The sequence below is a fragment of the Ylistrum balloti genome, unplaced genomic scaffold, assembly GCF_031769215.1.
Source record: "Ylistrum balloti isolate Yb309-2 unplaced genomic scaffold, AGI_CSIRO_Ybal_v1 Utg370252, whole genome shotgun sequence".
Classification (NCBI taxonomy): domain Eukaryota; kingdom Metazoa; phylum Mollusca; class Bivalvia; order Pectinida; family Pectinidae; genus Ylistrum; species Ylistrum balloti.
In genome coordinates, this window is record NW_026782201.1 from 485166 (window position 1) to 506906 (window position 21741).

A 21741-nucleotide genomic window follows, 5' to 3' on the forward strand; every position below is an offset into this window, starting at 1 on the left:
ACCCTACACAAGAACAGTATGTTGTCAGTTTCTTTATTTTTTAAGTGTTTTTGAAATGTTTCGTCAAAGTAGATCCCTAATTTTTCGAGGATAGTGATAAAACTACTGTAGAATTGTTACATTGACTGGAATGGGTAGTAGTTATAAGTGGGCCTAATACGACCAACATTTGTGTGTAGTAGTGTACACTGTCACAGAGCTTGAGTTTGTTTACTTGCCAATGCTATTTGGATACTTTAAATGGCCATCACTGACTGACATACCTAAGGAGTGTCGGGTTGTTAACGGCCGACTTTAGACGTGATTACAAACTTCCTCTGTCCGAGTCACACACAGGTGAAACCTACCTTGGTTCACTTTCTGTTGATACAGTTGTAGTATCTCTGCCGCCTTCGACAGGGATACAACAGCGTTTAGTCAAATATATGGCTATGAAATATTTCTTAATCAATAATTATTTAAAATGGAGCAACTATGAAAAAAATATTTCTCTGAAATACTGTACAATATCTTTGTAAAATATTTCTTCAAAATATAGAGTAAAGTGCGAATTTTTCTGAAAGCCAAAGCAAAAACGGAATTGTTTTGTTGCCTATAACTATGTTGATGATCATCTTTAAGATGAATTATAGCAGAATCATAAAAGAACTGATCAAACTGGAAAATTTTTACATTGTAATTAATACTTTCAATTTGTTGGTGTCAGATATATTGTACTAGTAATATACTGGAAACAAGTATTTTTGAGCAATATTTTTTTCAGTGTACGAATGCCAGTAGCAGGACACAGTTGTAAAATATTGATACAAATGGAACATATTATACTGTAATGTACATGAGTGGAAACAACCAGGACAATCTCTTATTTACAAGTATACTTACAGGATAAGAGGGAAACTAGAAAAAAAATTTTCTGGCCAAGAGAATTAATAGATTTATAGGTATTACTGTGATGGACCTACAGCAGTGTTTGGAGTGTTAGTTCACGATACTGAGGTGTGTGTGATAGTACCCTGGTACCATAGTGTCAGCCTATCAGTATCTTTGGTACACATGGTGGTGATACTGCCCTCCCTGGTGTCATTGTTGAGGAATTTAAAGCCCCAGTAGGGTGTCAGTGTGACCTGTAATTTGGGGCCCTGGTCCATTTAACTACTTTAACATCTCCCTGATTTGTGAGGTCACGTCTACTGTAAATAGCAATCTCTAAATACCGATATTGAACTTCAGGTTCCATTGAAGGAAAATGTTTTAAATCTTACTCGACGTTTTTACTATTCTTGTGGCTGTCAGCATCATCTTGTTGTCCATAAATACTTAACAGACAACTAACACAAAGAATAAAGATATGTCATTGAAACAAAAACACTCCATGATAATTGTAACAAATAGACACAATGAAAATCGTGACATTCACAATGAAAATCGTGACATACACAATGAATAACATGACATACGCAATGAAAATCGTGACATACACAACGAAAAACATGACATACGCAATGAAAAACATGACATACACAATGAAAATCATGACATACACAATGAAAATCGTGACATACACAATGAAAAAACATGACATATGCAATGAAAATCATGACATACACAATGAAAACCATGACATATTAAATGAAAAACATGACATACGCAATGAAAACCATGACATACACAACGAAAAACATGACTTACGCAATGAAAATCATGACATACACAATGAAAATCGTGACATACACAACGAAAAACATGAGTTACGCAATGAAAATTGTGACATACACAATGAAAAACATGACATTCACAATGAAAATCATGACATACACAATGAAAAACATGACAAACACAATGAAAATCGTGACATACACAATGAAAATCATGACATACGATGAAAATCATGACATACACAATGAAAAACATGACATTCACAATGAAAATCATGACATACACAATGAAAAACATGACATACACAATGAAAATCGTGACATACACAATGAAAATCATGACATACAATGAAAAACATGACATACAATGAAAATCATGACATGCACAATTAAAATGTAACATACACAAACAATGATAATCGTAACAAACAAAAGTAACATACACAAAGAAAATTGTAACGTATATAATGATAATCACTACATTCAATTATACTCAATGATTATTATAACAAACATTCAATTATGTTATTCATGAGAGGTAGGACAATATGCTGACTCCTAGAAGCATGAATGTGTATATGACATACAACACATGAAGATATTATTTAAGCATGCATCAGCTATTCTTTGTCTTTGGTCAGAGAGTATGTAATTTGTTACCAGGTCAGAGAGAATGTTATTGTTGTCGGTTTTGTCTGCATACATTTATACACTACAGAATAATTACAACCTTAGTAACACATTACACATAAAGTGTCACAATTTCAGCAAAAACCATAAACAATTGGTGACTTTAACATTTGGTGTCAAACAAAATATTTGGAAATAGACTTTGACTGTGACAGTGGAGTTTTGACAATTGCTGTCCTGTGGTGTTATGTGTCCAATGCCATATCTACAGTATATATTTGAAATTGTCTCACATTTGAATTTGTTATCTATATATCTTCATGTAATGTGTTTACCATATACCCTTTCAAAATGTTTATGTGGCAGAAACTGTAATTTAGTGCTTAAAGTGTTCTACAACAACACTGTTTGACAAATATATGAGAGAATGCCAAAGTTGAAACTGTTTAAAAGAATCTTAACATAGACAAAATTTTAAGATTTCAGCATGTTTTTGAGGTCAGTGATATCTCTGTAGTATGTTAAAATATGCATTGTCCAAAGCCATGTATTTAGGGAGGAGACTACTCTGGCTCCAGTTTCAAAACTCGTACAAAATTCTAACTAATCTGTGAGTATCATGTCTGTCATTACCGTAGCTGTATATTCATGAAACCCTTCGAGAAGTAAAAAATATTTGAGGAGGGGAGGAGGGGCTAGTATAATCATGATCATGAGTGTGGAGAAAGTTAAGGAGAGTTAAAAAAAATGTTTTTCAGAAGGTTTACAAAGAAATAGAGGGGCTGTATTAAGTGAAGTTTGTATCTCAGTTTGTGCCAGCTGTAGCACACATGTACAGTGTGTTTACTGAACCCAAACACACTGCACCATGCAAAACAGATTTGTTTTACTTTAGTTATTAGCATGAACAAAGTGTAAGTATCACACCGAACTCGTGATTACAGACCTGAAATGTGTTAGGACAGTAATATAACATATTCATTCTTTCTTACCCATTGACACTTTCTAGAGATTAAAATAGATTGGTTATTTGAAGACATCAACAGTTTTTTCTTTATACTTTTTTTTAAAGTAAATCCTGGAATATAATTTAAATATCAAAACACCAAATGGGTTCTGTTTTTGGTGTATATAAAAAGTGAAGATGAAAAGAAACTTTATAAAATTGAAGTCGGGTGAATTTCCATTTATTCAATGACTGTAATAAAAAGGACTGCTACTTTAATTGGCCCATGCCGAGCACAGGATACGGTTGGAGAGAAATCTGATGTATGTAGATGTACCAGCCCCGTGTAATAGAATGTACCCCGCAACCTTTTCAACAAATACACTTATTATTACATATCAAATAAAATCGTTGAAATGTATTCATTATATTGCCATCATGGAAATCTAGCCTAATCACTGAGGTATGAAGTGGTACGACTTGAGATTGTATCATGGATTGTACCCAAAGGAAACTTGTGTAGTGGAAACATTATATATAAAAGCTTGTAACTAGTGTTAAACTCGCGTACTGGTATGTAGGGTAGAGGTGTGTTTCCTTGTGAAGGTAGTACCTAGAATTTTACATAACACAATGTCCCTTTTACACAGGTCTAGTGTACTGGCCTTGTATGTAGGGTAGAGGTGTGTTTCCGTGTGAAGGTAGTACCCAGAGTTTTACATAACACAATGTCCCTTTTACACAGGTCTAGTGTACTGGCCTTGTATGTAGGGTAGAGGTGTGTTTCCGTGTGAAGGTAGTACCCAGAGTTTTACATAACACAATATCCCTTTTACACAGGTCTAGTGTACTGGCCTTTTATGTAGGGTACAGGTGTGTTTCCTTGTTGAATGATGTGAAGGTAGTACCCAGAGTTTTACATAACACAATGTCCCTTTTACACAGGTCTAGTGTACTGGCCTTTTATGTAGGGTACAGGTGTGTTTCCTTGTTGAATGATGTGAAGGTAGTACCCAGAGTTTTACATAACACAATGTCCCTTTTACACAGGTCTAGTGTACTGACCTTGTATGTAGGGTACAGGTGTGTTTCCTTGTTGAATGATGTGAAGGTAGTACCCAGAGTTTTACATAACACAATGTCCCTTTTACACAGGTCTAGTGTACTGGCCTTTTATGTAGGGTACAGGTGTGTTTCCTTGTTGAATGATGTGAAGGTAGTACCCAGAGTTTTACATAACACAATGTCCCTTTTACACAGGTCTAGTGTACTGACCTTGTATGTAGGGTACAGGTGTGTTTCCTTGTTGAATGGTGTGAAGGTAGAGTTTTACATAATACAATGTCCCTTTTACACAGGTCTGGTGTATTTCCTGGTGCAAATGTTGACCAAGAGATATTGAGACATATTAAGTTAGTTTGAATAGAATTTCAGGTAAAACATAGTTCCTACTAAAAGTTGTCTACAGAATCCAATTTGTACAGCGTTTCATATTATCTAATGTCTGCTTTAGTGAAGTGTAGTGCATTTCCTGTTGGGAAGAGTGCTCTTAGAGATGTGGACGTACTTTGTACAGTTTTAAATTATAATGAGAGATACTTAAGGCAGGTGAAACATGTCTAATACAGATGACATAAAGGGAATGTGTTATATTAAGTGCATCTGTATAGGTGTGATCACAGTGTATTGTCTTAGCAATAAAATGTTCTTATGCATGTGGAAAGTTATCATGGAAAGAGAAAATAGGTGTTATACATGTATATGATGAATTGACGTATGTCTTCAAAAACAGATATGGATATAAGATACTTAATCCTATATCCCACAGTTGTTATTTATGTTAAATTAAGACTGATAAATAATCATCCTCAATTAAACAGTACACATATTCACCAGCTCCCTACTAAAATTCAATAATTTATCAAACAAATTTTATAATGGTGAAAGATCTGAAAATCATAACTAAATGTGAATGACATGGTGTGGGATGTATATCGCTGTGGTATCTAACAGACAGCATGCAAACTATCACTCCTCACTGATGCTGTGTACTCTCTGATAGCACTTCGTAACGATAAATTACTGATGATTGTGATAAAACTGTTCAAGGGAAATGTGTTGGAATTCCTTTGAGTGAGGCAACAAAACTACATAGTTATTATAGTAAAAGGTCATTTGAAGGTCAGATGGCATGGGTATAGGGTACAGATAATAGCTTACTCTAGCACTGTTTGTCTGTACCTATCATCAGTAACATATATCTCACTATTAGGATATTCTTTACATTATCAGGTGAGAAGAGGTCTGAAATGATGAGCTATGTATTATACATTGTTGTAAATTAAAATTCCATTGTTGTAATTCACTATAAAGGTCACACGATTGGTGTCGACCATATATATCCCAGTAAACATGTACCCTGTCATAGTGGGAAAGATGATTTCCTTCGATTATTTTTGAGAAACTGATATTGGAGTTAATTTCCTTCGTTTGACCTCCACAGAAGAACTTTCTTTGTATGTTGCATTGAGATTATCAGCTATTAAATGCAGACTGTAGTCTGTATTAGCACATTTTCTGCTAGTATGCATGAATGAGTGTAGATATTTCTCCTGATACAAACGTCACCCCAAAGTCAACCCCTGACCCTTGTGCGTTCAATCATATAATGCTCTATGACCCAATAATAGATATTTTCAGAGGTTAGGGTTTTTGTGTGTACTTTAAAATTGCTGTGTATTTTTTTGTGTGTCTGACTATGTTATCAGTTGTTTTGATTGTGTATTGATTGATTGCTTGTGTGTATCTTGATGACATGGTTTGTCAGGGGGCTTGTGTTGATGTGTGTGGCATGGCGTCTTATATACCCTAATATCATTCCTCTACCCATATTAGGCGTCCTATTATTCCATGTCAGCAGTACCTGTCACATATTGTGTAACAATCAACTGCATTTCTAACTTACATGTAAGACAACTACATATGAGTTACACTAGAGGTAAAACATAACACAAGAAAGTTAATTTTTAAGTATTAAAAACCTGTACAGATGTTACAGGCTCTGTTGTCATATGATTGAGTATGACGTTGATATTCTCTAGAGGATTTAAATACTAGTGAATAGAATTTTGTCCTCGTTATAAGTTATTGTATAACTCAGCTCCTCAAGCATGGATATGTTGAATTGGAACAGTCTAGGCTAAAGGCTGGAGACAGGGTCAGGGCTGGATTTAGGGCTGAAGTCAAGGCAAGAGTTGATGGCAGGGAACACAGGGCAGGAACCACGGGGATAAACGCAGGTCCAGGGATGGGGGACAGGGCAGGGGTACACAGGGCAAGGCTGGAGGCAGGGGTTGGATGGAAGGTAAGGGTTGAATTGGATAAGGACAAGGACTGGAGACAGCTAGCGCTGGAGGCAGAGTCAGGACTGGAGACAGGGCAGGGGTACACCAGGCAAGGGCTATTGGCCGAGGGTAGAGCATTTTGCAATCTTAGTTTCCTTTTTTTCAGGTTAAGAAGGGCTTTGTCAAAATTGCCAGTCATACACAGGCTTCCGTGTTTAGGCTTGTGTAGGGGACTATTGATCAAAGTTAGCTTTAAATGATAGATAGTACAACCTCAGTTATATACTGCCATCATGTATCTGATCCCTTCTGGTAAAAAATACTACTAAAGAGGAGCTTAGAGATATATTAAAGCAGACTTGGGATATTCTTGAGAAAAAACGATGAACCTTGGTATACAAAGACAGTAAACAAGGTGGAATACAAGAATTACGCAGTTTTAATATCTATACATATTGTGGACTGACTAAATACACATCTATATCCTGCTGTTGCTATTGATGTTTTTCGTCATGTTTGGTGTAGATAGGTCTGTAGCATTTCATTCTTATCTCTCCTAGTTTTAAGTTATGTTTCTTTTCATGATTAAGTAACCATGCTTTTACACAGTGAAGTAATTTGTTTGTATTTCAATGATCAAAGATATTACAAGGTTAGAAGCCATGCTATGATTAAGTCCACTGCTTTTTTTGAGCAAACAAATAAATCTTAAGTAAATATAGTTTTTGTGAAGTTTGTATACATTTTAAACAGTGTTTCCACAGTTTATATGGTAGTTATCTTGGGTGACAAATCTTGGGATTTAATCAATGGTTTTCATAGAAGAAGCAATGTGTGAGAAAGACACCATCTGTGTAATGGGATAATATATTTCTGTTGGGTTTGCTTATTTTTGATGCATGTATTTCACTTTGATGTTGTTTACTCTATTTTGACCTAGATAGCTTCATAATTGAAAGATTTTGCCAAATGCCATCCTGAACCCCTAACCTACAACTGTTAAAACACAACACCAAGATTTAGGAACATTGGAAAACCGAAATAAACACTTAAGTAGTCAAAACATTACTAAGAACATGAGCTAGCCGTTTGCTTTACAAATATTACTCTAGATTATCAAGATTTTATATATATCATGGCAATCTGTCAAGACAAAATACTTAAACAGGCAATGAAACTTGTTGGAACTCTTTAGTCATAAGTCTGATTTTCTTCATATTCTGTATTTCAAAATGTAAAGACGAATTGAAAAGCTCATTATTCGACCTCTTCCTTGTGAAGTTAAAAACCTGTTCTAGTTCTCTTTACAAACACTTGCAGATAAACATGATTCCAAACATGAAGTGCCAGAGAATGCCTCAAGAATGTATGATACATTTTAGATATTTTAAGTGTGAACAGAACATAAGTGTATGTAAAGGTTTAAGGCTGAAAAGATTGACCAGCATGTCTTTGAGGACACAGATCTAGAAGTATCAATGAACCAGAATGTTATAAACAGTTTTGACATTCCCCATATTGGTGACCAAGTCGTTAACATTTACTCAAGGTGAAAAGTTATTAAACATATTTCGAGGTAAGGATTTTTGGGATTCAATCATGCATTACTTGAATATGAGGAATTATGTTGCTTTTGTAAAGTTAACCTGTGTGATCTGGAACCAGTACTCAAAATGTACTGCTGCAGTCCTACAATTATACATCCAAATATAGTGTCTCTATGTTGTGCGGTATAATTGTTTTTTCTGTGTAAACCAGATAGTTTTAACTTGTCTATGGAACTTGTATACAGTAAACCAGACTTGGTACTAGGTTCCATTATACATACCAAGGTCAGTCTAAAGTTATTGAACGCCTTCCACGAAGTGTCAGTGTAAATTTTTCTTTACTACAGTGTACACAGAGGTGTTCCTGTATAATATGGACACCTGTATATAGCAAATTACAGATTAGATCCCTTTGTAAATATCTCTGTGTTACCCTGTACATTTCTGTTTACCTGTATAAGCTGGTCGCCTGTATAAAGCAGACCTTAAATTAGATCCCATGGTAAATATCTCTGTGTTACCCTGTTTACCTGTGTAATCTGGAAACCTGTATAAAGCAGACCTTAAATTAGATCCCATGGTAAATATCTCTGTGTTACCCTGTTTACCTGTATCAGCTGGTCGCCTGTATAAAGCAGACCTTAAATTAGATCCCATTGTAAATATCTCTGTGTTACCCTGTTTACCTGTATCAGCTGGTCGCCTGTATAAAGCGGACCTTAAATTAGATCCCATTGTAAATATCTCTGTGTTACCCTGTTTACCTGTATCAGCTGGTCGCCTGTATAAAGCGGACCTTAAATTAGATCCCATTGTAAATATCTCTGTGTTACCCTGTTTACCTGTGTAATCTGGAAACCTGTATAAAGCGGACCTTAAATTAGACCCCATTGTAAATATCTCTGTGTTACCCTGTTTACCTGTATAATCTGGACACTTAACCAGACCTTCAATATATCCCATTGTAATAATTTCTGTGTACCTTTATAATCTGGTCACCTGGGTAAATTAAACCAAACTCTCATGCATGCATATGTTTTTGTATAAGGCCTGTTGTGATAAAAGACTTGCTCAGATTGTCACATTAACAGAATGTATTGAAATACTGTATAAATCTTGATTAGGACTGTGATGGTGTGAATAAGAAACATTCCTGAAATAAAACCACCAAATGAACGTTACAAGTGTGGTGTATTTTGTTCCTCGGCGTAAGTATGAACAGACCGTTCTGTCTACATATTTTATACAGCACTGAAGTAGATATGTGGGACATATATTTATCAAATTAAAGAGAGATCTCAACCTCTGCTGCACTCACAAGTCTTCATCAAATGAAACCAGCCTAATTTTTCTTGTAGAGGAAAGCATTCCACATGAGTAAACAGCTGGTGGTCCACTGAATAACATCACTGTAGGGGATACCATACCCTATAGACCCTGTATTACATCACTGTAGGGGATACAATACCCCATAGACCCTGTATTACATCACTGTAGGGGATACCATACCCCATAGACTCTGTATTACATCAATGTAGGAGATACCATACCCCATAGACCCTGTATTACATCACTGTATGGGATACCATACCCCATAGACTCTGTATTACATCACTGTAGGGGATACCTTACCCCATAGACCCTGTATTACATCACTGTAGGGGACACCATACCCCATAGACCCTGTATTACATCACTGTAGGGGATACCATACCCCATAGACCCTGTATTACATCACTGTATGAGATACCATACCCCATAGACTCTGTATTACATCACTGTAGGGGATACCTTACCCCATAGACCCTGTATTACATCACTGTAGGGGATACCATACCCCATAGACCCTGTATTACATCACTGTAGGGGAAAAATACCCCATAGACCCTGTATTACATCACTGTAGGGAATACCATACCCCATAGACCCTGTATTACATCACTGTATGAGATACCATACCCTGTAGACCCTGTATTACATCACTGTAGGGGATACCATACCCCATAGACTCTGTATTACATCACTGTAGGGGATACAATACCCCATAGACCCTGTATTACATCACTATAGGGGATACCTTACCCCATAGACCCTGTATTACATCACTGTAGGGGATACCATACCCCATAGACCCTGTATTACATCACTGTAGGGGAAAAATACCCCATAGACCCTGTATTACATCACTGTAGGGGATACCATACCCCATAGACCCTGTATTACATCACTGTATGAGATACCATACCCTGTAGACCCTGTATTACATCACTGTAGGGGATACAATACCCCATAGAGCCTGTATTACATCACTGTAGGGGATACCATACCCTGTAAACCCTGTATTACATCACTGTAGAGGATACCATACCCTGTAAACCCTGTATTACATCACTGTAGGGGATACCATACCCCATAGACCCTGTTTTACATCACTGTGGGGGATACAATACCCCATAGACCCTGTATTACATCACTGTAGGGGATACCATACCCCATAGACCCTGTATTACATCACTGAAGGGGATACCATACCCTGTAGACCCTGTAGACACTGTATTACATCACTGTAGGGGATACCATACCCTGTTGACCCTGTAGACACTGTATTACATCACTGTAGGGGATACAATACCCCATAGACCCTGTATTACATCACTATAGGGGATACCATACCCCATAGACCCTGTATTACATCACTGTAGGGAATACAATACCCCATAGACCCTGTATTACATCACTTTAGGGGATACAATACCCCATAGACCCTGTATTACATCACTGTAGGGGATACAATACTCCATAGACCCTGTATTACATCACTGTAGGGGATACCATACCCCATAGACCCTGCTTTACATCACTGTAGGGGATACAATACATTGTAATTTCTTATCACATAAAGGTTACCCCATATTCCACATCATCATTTATATTATTTTATACATGTGGACTTCCAGTCAATCTGTACACCATCTCTCTCTGATTTGATATCACAACATTTATACTGGACTATGGTGATGCATTAACGGCCCTGCCATATCAATTAGGGAGGGAGTTGGAGGGTAAAGTTGTTCTTGTCGTTAAGAAAGCAGCATACACCCTGTTACTCATTTCCATATCCTTTTTAATTTAATCCTATCATTAATTTGAGTTTGTATGGAAGTTGTCTAAGTATCTGTGAATTGTACAGTAAAATAACATTTTATGAGTTTGTGTAGTTAGTGGTGTGGAGAGTAGGGTAAAATTCACAAAAAGTGGTACCATGTTATGCTAGGTATTTGTATGACCTGGTAGGGGTCTCTCCTGACTAAAGTCGTGTGTCCGATTCCAGAACTGTCTGTGTCAGCTTGAAGCATAGCTGATATACAGGTTATGTCACAAAAACCTAACTTTTAACTCGTCCATTCGCCAACTGCAACTTTTTTCTAGACAAGCAGGCCTCTTGATCGATGTTCCTTGTCGGCCATGCTTTGGGTAGCAGCAGGTGAAAAGGACCAGTGTCAGGAGTGATACATGTGTCTTATTCCAATCCTAGAAGGGTTACTGGTTAGATCTAAGAGCCCTGATGGAGCTGGTAGATCACCTTACATACCAACACATTCTAGAAACTGGTTAGATCTAAGAGCCCTGATGGAGCTGGTAGATCACCTTACATACCAACACATTCTAGAAACTGGTTAGATCTAAGAGCCCTGATGGAGCTGGTAGATCACCTTACATACCAACACATTCTTATTCTAGAAACTGGTTAGATCTAAGAGCCCTGATGGAGCTGGTAGATCACCTTACATACCAACACATTCTAGAAACTGGTTAGATCTTAGTGCCTTGAGAGATGGTAGGTCAGCTTACATACCAACACATTCTTATCTTAGTGCCTTGAGAGATGGTAGGTCACCTAACATACCATCACATTCTTATTCTAGAAACTGGTTAGATCTAAGAGCCCTGATGGAGCTGGTAGATCACCTTACATACCAACACATTCTTATCTTAGTGCCTTGAGAGATGGTAGGTCGCCTAACATACCATCACATTCTTATTCTAGAAACTGGTTAGATCTAAGAGCCCTGATGGAGCTGGTAGATCACCTTACATACCAACACATTCTTATTCTAGAAACTGGTTAGATCTAAGAGCCCTGATGGAGCTGGTAGATCACCTTACATACCAACACATTCTAGAAACTGGTTAGATCTTAGTGCCTTGAGAGATGGTAGGTCAGCTTACATACCAACACATTCTTATCTTAGTGCCTTGAGAGATGGTAGGTCGCCTAACATACCATCACATTCTTATTCTAGAAACTGGTTAGATCTAAGAGCCCAGAAGGAGCTGGAAGATCACCTTACAAACCAACACATTCTAGAAACTGGTTAGATCTGAGAGAAGAGCTTACATACCAACACCTGAGAGATGGAGCTGGTAGATCACCTTACATACCAACACATTCTTATCTTAGTGCCTTGAGAGATGGTAGGTCACCTAACATACCATCACATTCTTATTCTAGAAACTGGTTAGATCTTGGTGCCTTGAGAGATGGTAGGTCACCTTACATACCATCACGTTCTCATCCTGGAAATTGAATTCTAAAAAAGACATTTTATGGTATTAAGCAGTCAGATATGTTTAATAATATGAACATTATGACATTTTGTTGTAAAAGGTACAGCAACATCCACAGAGTATACGTCTTTGTGTTCTGTAAAGGGAGATAATTTGGTATAGATTAAGGACTGGTAACCTATATTCAGTAACTTATAATTAAAACATGATAATGATTGATTTTAAGTGATAAAGTACTTTATGTGGTAATGATCTAGCATTATTGACAATAGTCAGATTCCACTTTCTACTGTATAGTATTTTCTTTGCTGGGGATATTAGCAAACAGACCTAGGTGATAGTGTGTGGCTTCAACAAACACAGGCATTTCTCAACACTGGTAATTACGAACTGAAAAAGAACTATATCGCATGTACCCCAGGACAGTACCCTTGTCAAATTATATACGAGAGAAACACCACCTCGGTGCTATATATGGATATAGAATGTAGGTTATTCACAAACTAAAAGGCCTATAGACCTGGAGTTGTTAACAGAAGTCAGCACCAACACCGACATCAATAGAAGCTTTGTTGCTGTAATATAGTTACCTGCGTGTTCACTCTTTGGTGATAAGGGACGATTTTCCTTCTCGTATTCAGAATTAATAGATTTCATTATTTTGATTTGGTACATTTAACTTGAAATTCTTCTATGATTTAGCATAAAAAAATGCATGTCATATGAAAACATTTAAAAGAAAAACTACACTTTGTGTTTATAAACGTACCAGTACATAGCCTAAACAAATATATGTCAACATTGGACCTGAAAGTTGGTCCATATAGGTTATCTATGTCATATTGGCACCGTTTTAAATACGGACAAAGTTCTTTGATTGTTGATATTTTTCTTAAGTTTGTGTTTATTTATGTCAACATGTGTACACTTAAGAAGCTCAGTGGGTTGAGTTGATTTAGAAGCAATGCACATGACTGGATATTACGCACAGGTTACAGCCAGGCCTAGTCAATAAATGTGGCAAAGGGGATGAGTTTTCTCTATAAAATGACTGCTAATAACAGATTTATTTGTTTGCTGTAGATATGAAATTGGTAGACATCAAGTGATCTGCCATTGCTCTATCAAACAGGTCCTGTACACATGTTCCTTAGTTGGTATACCAGCTACTTGAGACTTCACTCTGATCAGTTATAAATCTTGGCCTGGTAGAAAACAAAATTGTAAGTTGGGCCTTTCAAGTTCATGAGCCAGCAGGCTAATATCTTTTACTTTCAATATCCTTGTCATACAGTCAACAGTTAGATTAATATATATTGTGGTCTGATAAATACTCCCTTACTGGGGCCACACAACTGGGTCATAACCTTTCCCCAGCAGAGAGGAATATTGAATAGCGAGTTGGATATATCTGGGTTGCAGTGTTAAGCTGCAGGAATGCTTCATAGCAAAAACCTTATATAAAATATTAAGATGTCTGTGTTGGCTTTATCAACCATGTCAGTATTTATTTCAAAACTTTTGGATTACTTGATAGTGATAACAAATAGTATAGATTCAGTATCTTTATAGGGTAAGAAATAGATTTCTGCTTTGTTTTATAGAACTTAAAACAATATGGTACTGAAATTAAGAATTTACTGTGTCTTATATAAGTAAAGTATGTGTTATAATCATATAGCCTTTTCAAATGGTTATGTAAAGAGACAATTTCATTGAGAATTTCATACAAACCGAAGGAAATCATAAAATATATGATGAAATTTCGTAGTATTTTGGTGACAAAAACAACAAAGAAAATACAGACATGTCAACAGATGAATTTGACGAAACTAAGGCAAAATATGAACAAAAGAAATATTTTCATAGAGACTCCTGAGAAGATACAAGGAGAATACGACCAGAATGGAGAGCAGCTTCCTTGAGTTTAGACAGTCAAGATTATACAGACCAACTTGAAGGCTTCGGGAAATGAAAGCTATAACCAGGGAAAGTTCAAAATGCAGAACTCCTTGGCATATAACTCTAAAGATCTCATATGAACTTCACTGCCATTGATCTTACATTAACATTTAGTTTGCTTATTGCATTGTGTTTCACAAAAAATTCAAACTTCAGAATTAATTGACCCACAAATGGTTTAAAATTACCATAATTTTCTTGTTCTAATATGTATTTACCCTCTCCTGAAGTATTTAGTTTTGAAATACAGAAGTATTTTAGGAATAGGTGTTTTATGATATATTGGGGTAGGAACTCATTTCACTTGACCCTGTTCCCCCGTGGGTCTAAGTACCTTTGTGAGTCATACTGTAGGTTAAAGGGTATTGAACAGCCATTGTAGGGACCTCTCCATGGCAGAATGGTGCACATGCACACTGAATTGAACTATAAACAATTATCAGAAACACAAAACTTAGCTGGTTGTTTGTAAGTTAGCTCTAGCGAGTGCTTTCAAAATAAGATATTTAGTCAAGTGTCAATACATAGTTAAGATCAACAATGGGAAAAAAAGACTCACCTGGGAGACAAGTCAATATTTAAAGTCATGTTATTCACTTAAAACATTAAAATTGGGTGGTTTTAGTGTTGGTTAATGGGCAATGACTCTTTCTGTCAATAACATATCTAGTGTTGACTACTTACATCAAAAGGGTAATCGTGACATGGATAAGTTGTGTGCCTGCTAGTGTAGAGAGTCCCAGGTGGTTACCATATTTGGTCCATTATGTAGTGTTTCAGTTTCAGGTTAGGTAGAATTGCTTAAATGTATCCAGGCTTGATTAAATAATTCATTTTTGCATAAAAATTAAACCGCTACCTCGCATTTTTTTTCTTTTCACTGTTTTTTTAAAATTGAAAATTGATATGCCTTTGTTTTGACGATGATAACAAATTTGTGATATAAAAATTTATTGCTCCAGGACATATCAAGTTGTTATGAACAGAAGCAATCTTATACATATGATGATAGAAACTGAGAATGATATTGTATGTTACGGAGCAGGGTTTTTACTACTAAAAGAAATTTTACGATTACTTAATGTTATTTGTTACTGGGGATTACGCACTGAGAATCTACACACCAGACTATAGGGGAGCAACAGCTTGCTCAGTGTCATGTATAAACCAACAACATTTTGTTGGCGATTTTGATAACATTCAATTGAATTGTCACAAATACATAGCGTGACTGTGCACTATATTTTGAATGATTTTTACATTTAATTAGGTTAATTCAAAAGATGTAAACTAACCATCCTACAGTAAAGCTCACAATATAATATACTCAATGCATGTTATTGTAAAGTGTTATGCAGAGAGAAAAAAAGTCAAGCTTTTAACATATGTAAACTGTTGTATAAGATTGAGTAAAGATCTATGGTCTCAATAGGTATCTTTAAAAACTGAATAGAACTTTAACTTTCTTATAAACATGCGGTGTTTAAACAAATCCATTCGCTATTGACTGTCAAGCTTTGAAGTTAGATAAAAGTGGTAATCAGATTGCAAACTGGCTTTATTTGCTTCAATATAGATGATTAATCTGTAAATAGTTGGAGTTAAAACTTAAAATTTGTTATTTGAAAGATGATACAATTGCAATAATTTATTAGGCATTATGCCACATTACTCTATATGTGTTGTAGACATCTTAGTATTAGCTTGGGGACTGAAGGAAGAAGCCTTATATCATAGTACTGAGGTGAAAAAAGGACAGTTTAGCATATTTTAAATGTCTGGTGGAAGGATTGCAGTGGTTCAGATAAATTGTCCTAGGATATGTCTGTCGCGACATACAGAAGGAAAGTGGTTCAGGTGAATTGTCCTAGGATATGTCTGTCACGACATACAGAAGTCCTGGGATATGTCTGTCACAACATGTATAGTTAACTCCCAAGTCAAAGGACACATGTACATTACACACACTAGGTTTCTTCTGCTAGATATAGTGTGAGGGCTCTACTGTTAGATATGGTGTGAGGGCCCTACTGTTAGATATGGTGTGAGGGCTTTACTGTTAGATATGGTGTGAGGGCCCTACTGTTAGATATGGTGTGAGGGCTTTACTGTTAGATATGGTGTGAGGGCCCTACTGTTAGATATGGTGTGAGGGCTTTACTGTTAGATATGGTGTGAGGGCCCTACTGTTAGATATGGTGTGAGGGCCCTACTGTTAGATATGGTGTGAGGGCTTTACTGTTAGATATGGTGTGAGGGCCCTACTGTTAGATATGGTGTGAGGGCTTTACTGCTATCATGAAAGGGTTCTGGTTTGTCACAATCCAAATCTAAGAAAACATATACCGGGTAAATGAAACTTCAGACAATAACTATTATGTTTGTGATTTTATTCTTATTTGGCTGTTGTATTAAGTGTTATATTTGTGAGTTCATTCCTGATTGGCTGTTGTATTTTTTATTTATATTTGTGAGTTATTTCCTGATTGGTTGTTTTATTTTGTATTTATATTTGTGAGTTATTTCCTGATTGGTTGTTTTATTTTGTATTTTAGCTCCATCCCATGAGTATCTGCAATGAAAACTTGAATGAAAAACACCTCTATGGTTGGGTTGGAGTGATGAAGCTAGAGGCGTTGTTCTCAAGACCTTGTATGTCTCTGTACCAACAGGTAAGTCTTGAACTCCTTCATTTATCTCTACCAACAGTTGAGTCTTACACACCCATCTCTACAGAAGGTTAGAAACTGTCACCAGGTGGCACTGATGACAGTATAGAACACAGTGTAGATAGAAACTGTAACCAGGTGGCACTGATGACCGTATAGAATACAGTGTAGATAGAAACTGTCACTAGGTGCCACTGATGACCGTATAGAATACAGTGTAGATAGAAACTGTAACCAGGTGGCACTGATGACAGTATAGAACACAGTGTAGATAGAAACTGTCACAAGGTGGCACTGATGACAATATAGAACACAGTGTAGATAGAAACTGTCACCAGGTGGCACTGATGACAGTATAGAACACCGTGTAGATAGAAACTGTCACCAGGTGGCACTGATGACAGTATAGAACACAGTGCCGCTGACAATGATAAATCACAATGTGACTAAATAACTGTCACTATTGTAGACAATAAAACCCAACCACATTAGGCCCCAGTCACTTGTTGGTATTTATACTAGATTTCTATGGAGTGATAAAGGCTAAAGTCAGAAGAGCCAGATGTTGGTGGAGATTGTACTGCTATCAACACACACAAATACTTATAGTTTTTAACTGATCATTCCACAAATGAGTTTGCACCAGTGTGCCCAGTACACTTGACTGTGGTATGGAGATTACCTTAGTGGTAACTGTAGTTTTCAGTAACATTATATAATGGATTCACAAATAAAAGCATGGTTATATTCCTGACCATATTTATGATCTCTTAATCAGAATGACTAACTTACTTCTGACAACATGGACTCTCATAAAAAAGAGCAGTTGTACAAGATAGAAAGGTCTTATATGTTTCTGTAGCCATATGTACAGACAGGTGTCTTAGGTTACTGTATCTGTACAGACATGTGTCTTAGGTTACTGTATCTGTACAGACAGGTGTCTAAGGTTACTGTATCTGTACAGACAGACACACTAGGTTACAGTATCTGTACAGACAGGTGTCTAAGGTTACTGTACCTGTACAGACAGCAGGTACACTAGGTTCCTGTATCTGTACAGACAGGTACACTAGGTTACTGTATCTGTAGGAAGAGACACACTAGGTTACTGTATCTGTACAGACAGACACACTAGGTTACAGTATCTGTACAGACAGGTGTCTAAGGTTACTGTACCTGTACAGACAGCAGGTACACTAGGTTCCTGTATCTGTACAGACAGGTACACTAGGTTACTGTATCTGTAGGAAGAGACACACTAGGTTACTGTATCTGTACAGACAGGTGTCTAAGGTTACTATATCTGTACAGACAGGTGTCTAAGGTTACTGTACCTGTACAGACAGCAGGTACACTAGGTTCCTGTATCTGTACAGACAGGTACACTAGGTTACTGTATCTGTAGGAAGAGACACACTAGGTTACTGTATCTGTACAGACAGGTGTCTAAGGTTACTGTATATGTACAGACAGGTACACTAGGTTACTGTATCTGTACAGACAGGTACACTAGGTTACTGTATCTGTACAGACAGGTACACTAGGTTACTTACTGTATCTGTAGGAAGAGACACTCTAGGTTACTATATCTGTACAGACATGTGTCCTCGGCCACTGTTAGATCGTGGGGCTTCTATTACACAGCCTGCTGTGTGGTTTACTAGAGATTGGATCACCCTATGTTGTTCTGGTAATGGTGGAACAAAACAATGATGATCATTATCAACCCTTACTCCTGTAAGTCCTAACAGATAAATGAATGACCAGCTAACATGCAACAGACCAATCTGTCCTGTTATTGTTAGGAAGTGTGACATAGTTTGAGAAAGGCCACAGGTAACAGAGATAGAACAGCCAAGATTTCTGTTTGATCTCTGAGTATATACTGAGAGGGTAGGGTTATAACAGGAAAGCAAAAGGATAGAATATGTGTAGTATGAGAGGAATCACACTGGAGTGTTGGAAGAAATATACTGGTTATAATAGCCTAAATCTACCTGTATAATAATCAGTACCACCAGGTAAACCTACCTGTATAATAATCAGTACCACCAGGTAAACCTACCTGTATAATAATCAGTACCACCAGGTAAACCTACCTGTATAATCATCAGTACCACCAGGTAAACCACCACCAGGTAAACCTACCTGTATAATAATCAGTACCACCAGGTAAACCTACCTGTATAATCATCAGTACCACCAGGTAAACCACCACCAGGTAAACCTACCTGTATAATAATCAGTACCACCAGGTAAACCTACCTGTATAATAATCAGTACCACCAGGTAAACCTACCTGTATAATAATCAGTACCACCAGGTAAACCACCACCAGGTAAACCTACCTGTATAATCATCAGTACCACCAGGTAAACCACCACCAGGTAAACCTACCTGTATAATCATCAGTACCACCAGGTAAACCACCACCAGGTAAACCTACCTGTATAATCATACCACCAGGTACCACCAGGTAAACCACCACCAGGTAAACCTACCTGTATAATAATCAGTACCACCAGGTAAACCTACCTGTATAATAATCAGTACCACCAGGTAAACCACCACCAGGTAAACCTACCTGTATAATAATCAGTACCACCAGGTAAACTTACCTGTATAATAATCAGTACCACCAGGTAAACCTACCTGTATAATAATCAGTACCACCAGGTAAACCACCACCAGGTAAACCTACCTGTATAATAATCAGTACCACCAGGTAAACCTACCTGTATAATCATCAGTACCACCAGGTAAACCACCACCAGGTAAACCTACCTGTATAATCATCAGTACCACCAGGTAAACCACCACCAGGTAAACCTACCTGTATAATCATCAGTACCACCAGGTAAACCACCACCAGGTAAACCTACCTGTATAATAATCAGTACCACCAGGTAAACCTACCTGTATAATAATCAGTACCACCAGGTAAACCACCACCAGGTAAACCTACCTGTATAATAATCAGTACCACCAGGTAAACTTACCTGTATAATAATCAGTACCACCAGGTAAACTTACCTGTATAATAATCAGTACCACCAGGTAAACCTACCTGTATAATAATCAGTACCACCAGGTAAACCACCACCAGGTAAACCTACCTGTATAATAATCAGTACCACCAGGTAAACCTACCTGTATAATAATCAGTACCACCAGGTAAACCTACCTGTATAATAATCAGTACCACCAGGTAAACCTACCTGTATAATAATCAGTACCACCAGGTAAACCTACCTGAAGTCAGTACCTCCAGGTAAACCTACCTGAAGTCAGTACCACCAGGTAAACCTACATGTATAGTAATCAGTACCACCAGGTAAACCTACCTGAAGTTAGTACCTCCAGGTAAACCTTTCTATAATCAGTTACCCTAAAATCAACAAGGATGTCTGGTGAATATTACTTCCAAATATTTATTACCAAGAGGACACAAAGAGGCATGGAATAATAATACAGAGGTAGACGTTTACATGGTAAGTAAGGATATTTAAGCACTTTGTCATAATACCGTTTTTATGCAAAGTCATCAAGTAAAGATTAATTCACAACATCAAAAGGTAAAAATCTAAACAAGATAAAAACTATATTCCGTGATGAATGGGATGGCAATCATTGAAATCTGATGGCCTTTTATAGAAATCGGATCAGAATGTAGGCCTGGTGAGTTGATAGAGTTTTGGGTGTAGTGGAGGGTGTAAGGATAATTAGATGTTCTAGGTAATCAGACTACCTGCTCCCTCTAATTACCACTGTACACCTTATATCAACACATTTCACATGTACTGAATGTGATAGACACTCTTCATCAAAATGTCTGGAGTTTTTAGTTTCCTTTTTACCTGTCTGATCCTTTTGTTGGTTATGTGAATGGTGTAGGGTACGCAGTTATATGTATTGTGTACAGGTACCCTGTACAGGTATATATTACAGGTGTTTGCACACCCGGGGAACTCAATATACTGTGTATACCTGTAAATGAAGGAAGGATGCGATGAGTTATATGATGTAGATGTGAGGTATAAGTTTTATCATTATTCCTAATGATTGCTAATATAGAATGTGACCATTTCAATTTATGTAAAATAGGTTGAAATCTGAAATATAAGTTCATACACAGATTTCAATTTAGAATAATTTATAAAGATGAAAGACATTGGTTGACAAAGTTAATGTACCACCTAAGACTTGTATGAACAGGAAAGTGGGCAAGTGGCATGAAATGATACCCTTTGAACTTTTTTTTCTTGTTAATAAAAGACTATTTTGAGAGATCTTAAGAAAATGGTTGAAGATTTAAATCAATTACATAATAATTATAGAACCCAGGTGTGAAATAGATAGGTATTCACAGGTATACAACGATCATGTTAAACAAGTTGTTTCTATAATTATGTTATT

General features: G+C 36.9%; 1 protein-coding gene across 1 annotated transcript in view; it reads left to right on the plus strand.

Moving 5' to 3' along the window:
• Positions 1-21741, plus strand: part of LOC132552513 (E3 ubiquitin-protein ligase ZNRF3-like) — a 53520-nt gene that overhangs the window by 24354 nt on the left and 7425 nt on the right. Inside the window, exon 2 of the mRNA XM_060216696.1 lies at positions 17209-17325. Coding sequence (XP_060072679.1) covers positions 17209-17325 — 117 coding nt within the window. The remainder of the gene's footprint in view (positions 1-17208; positions 17326-21741) is intronic.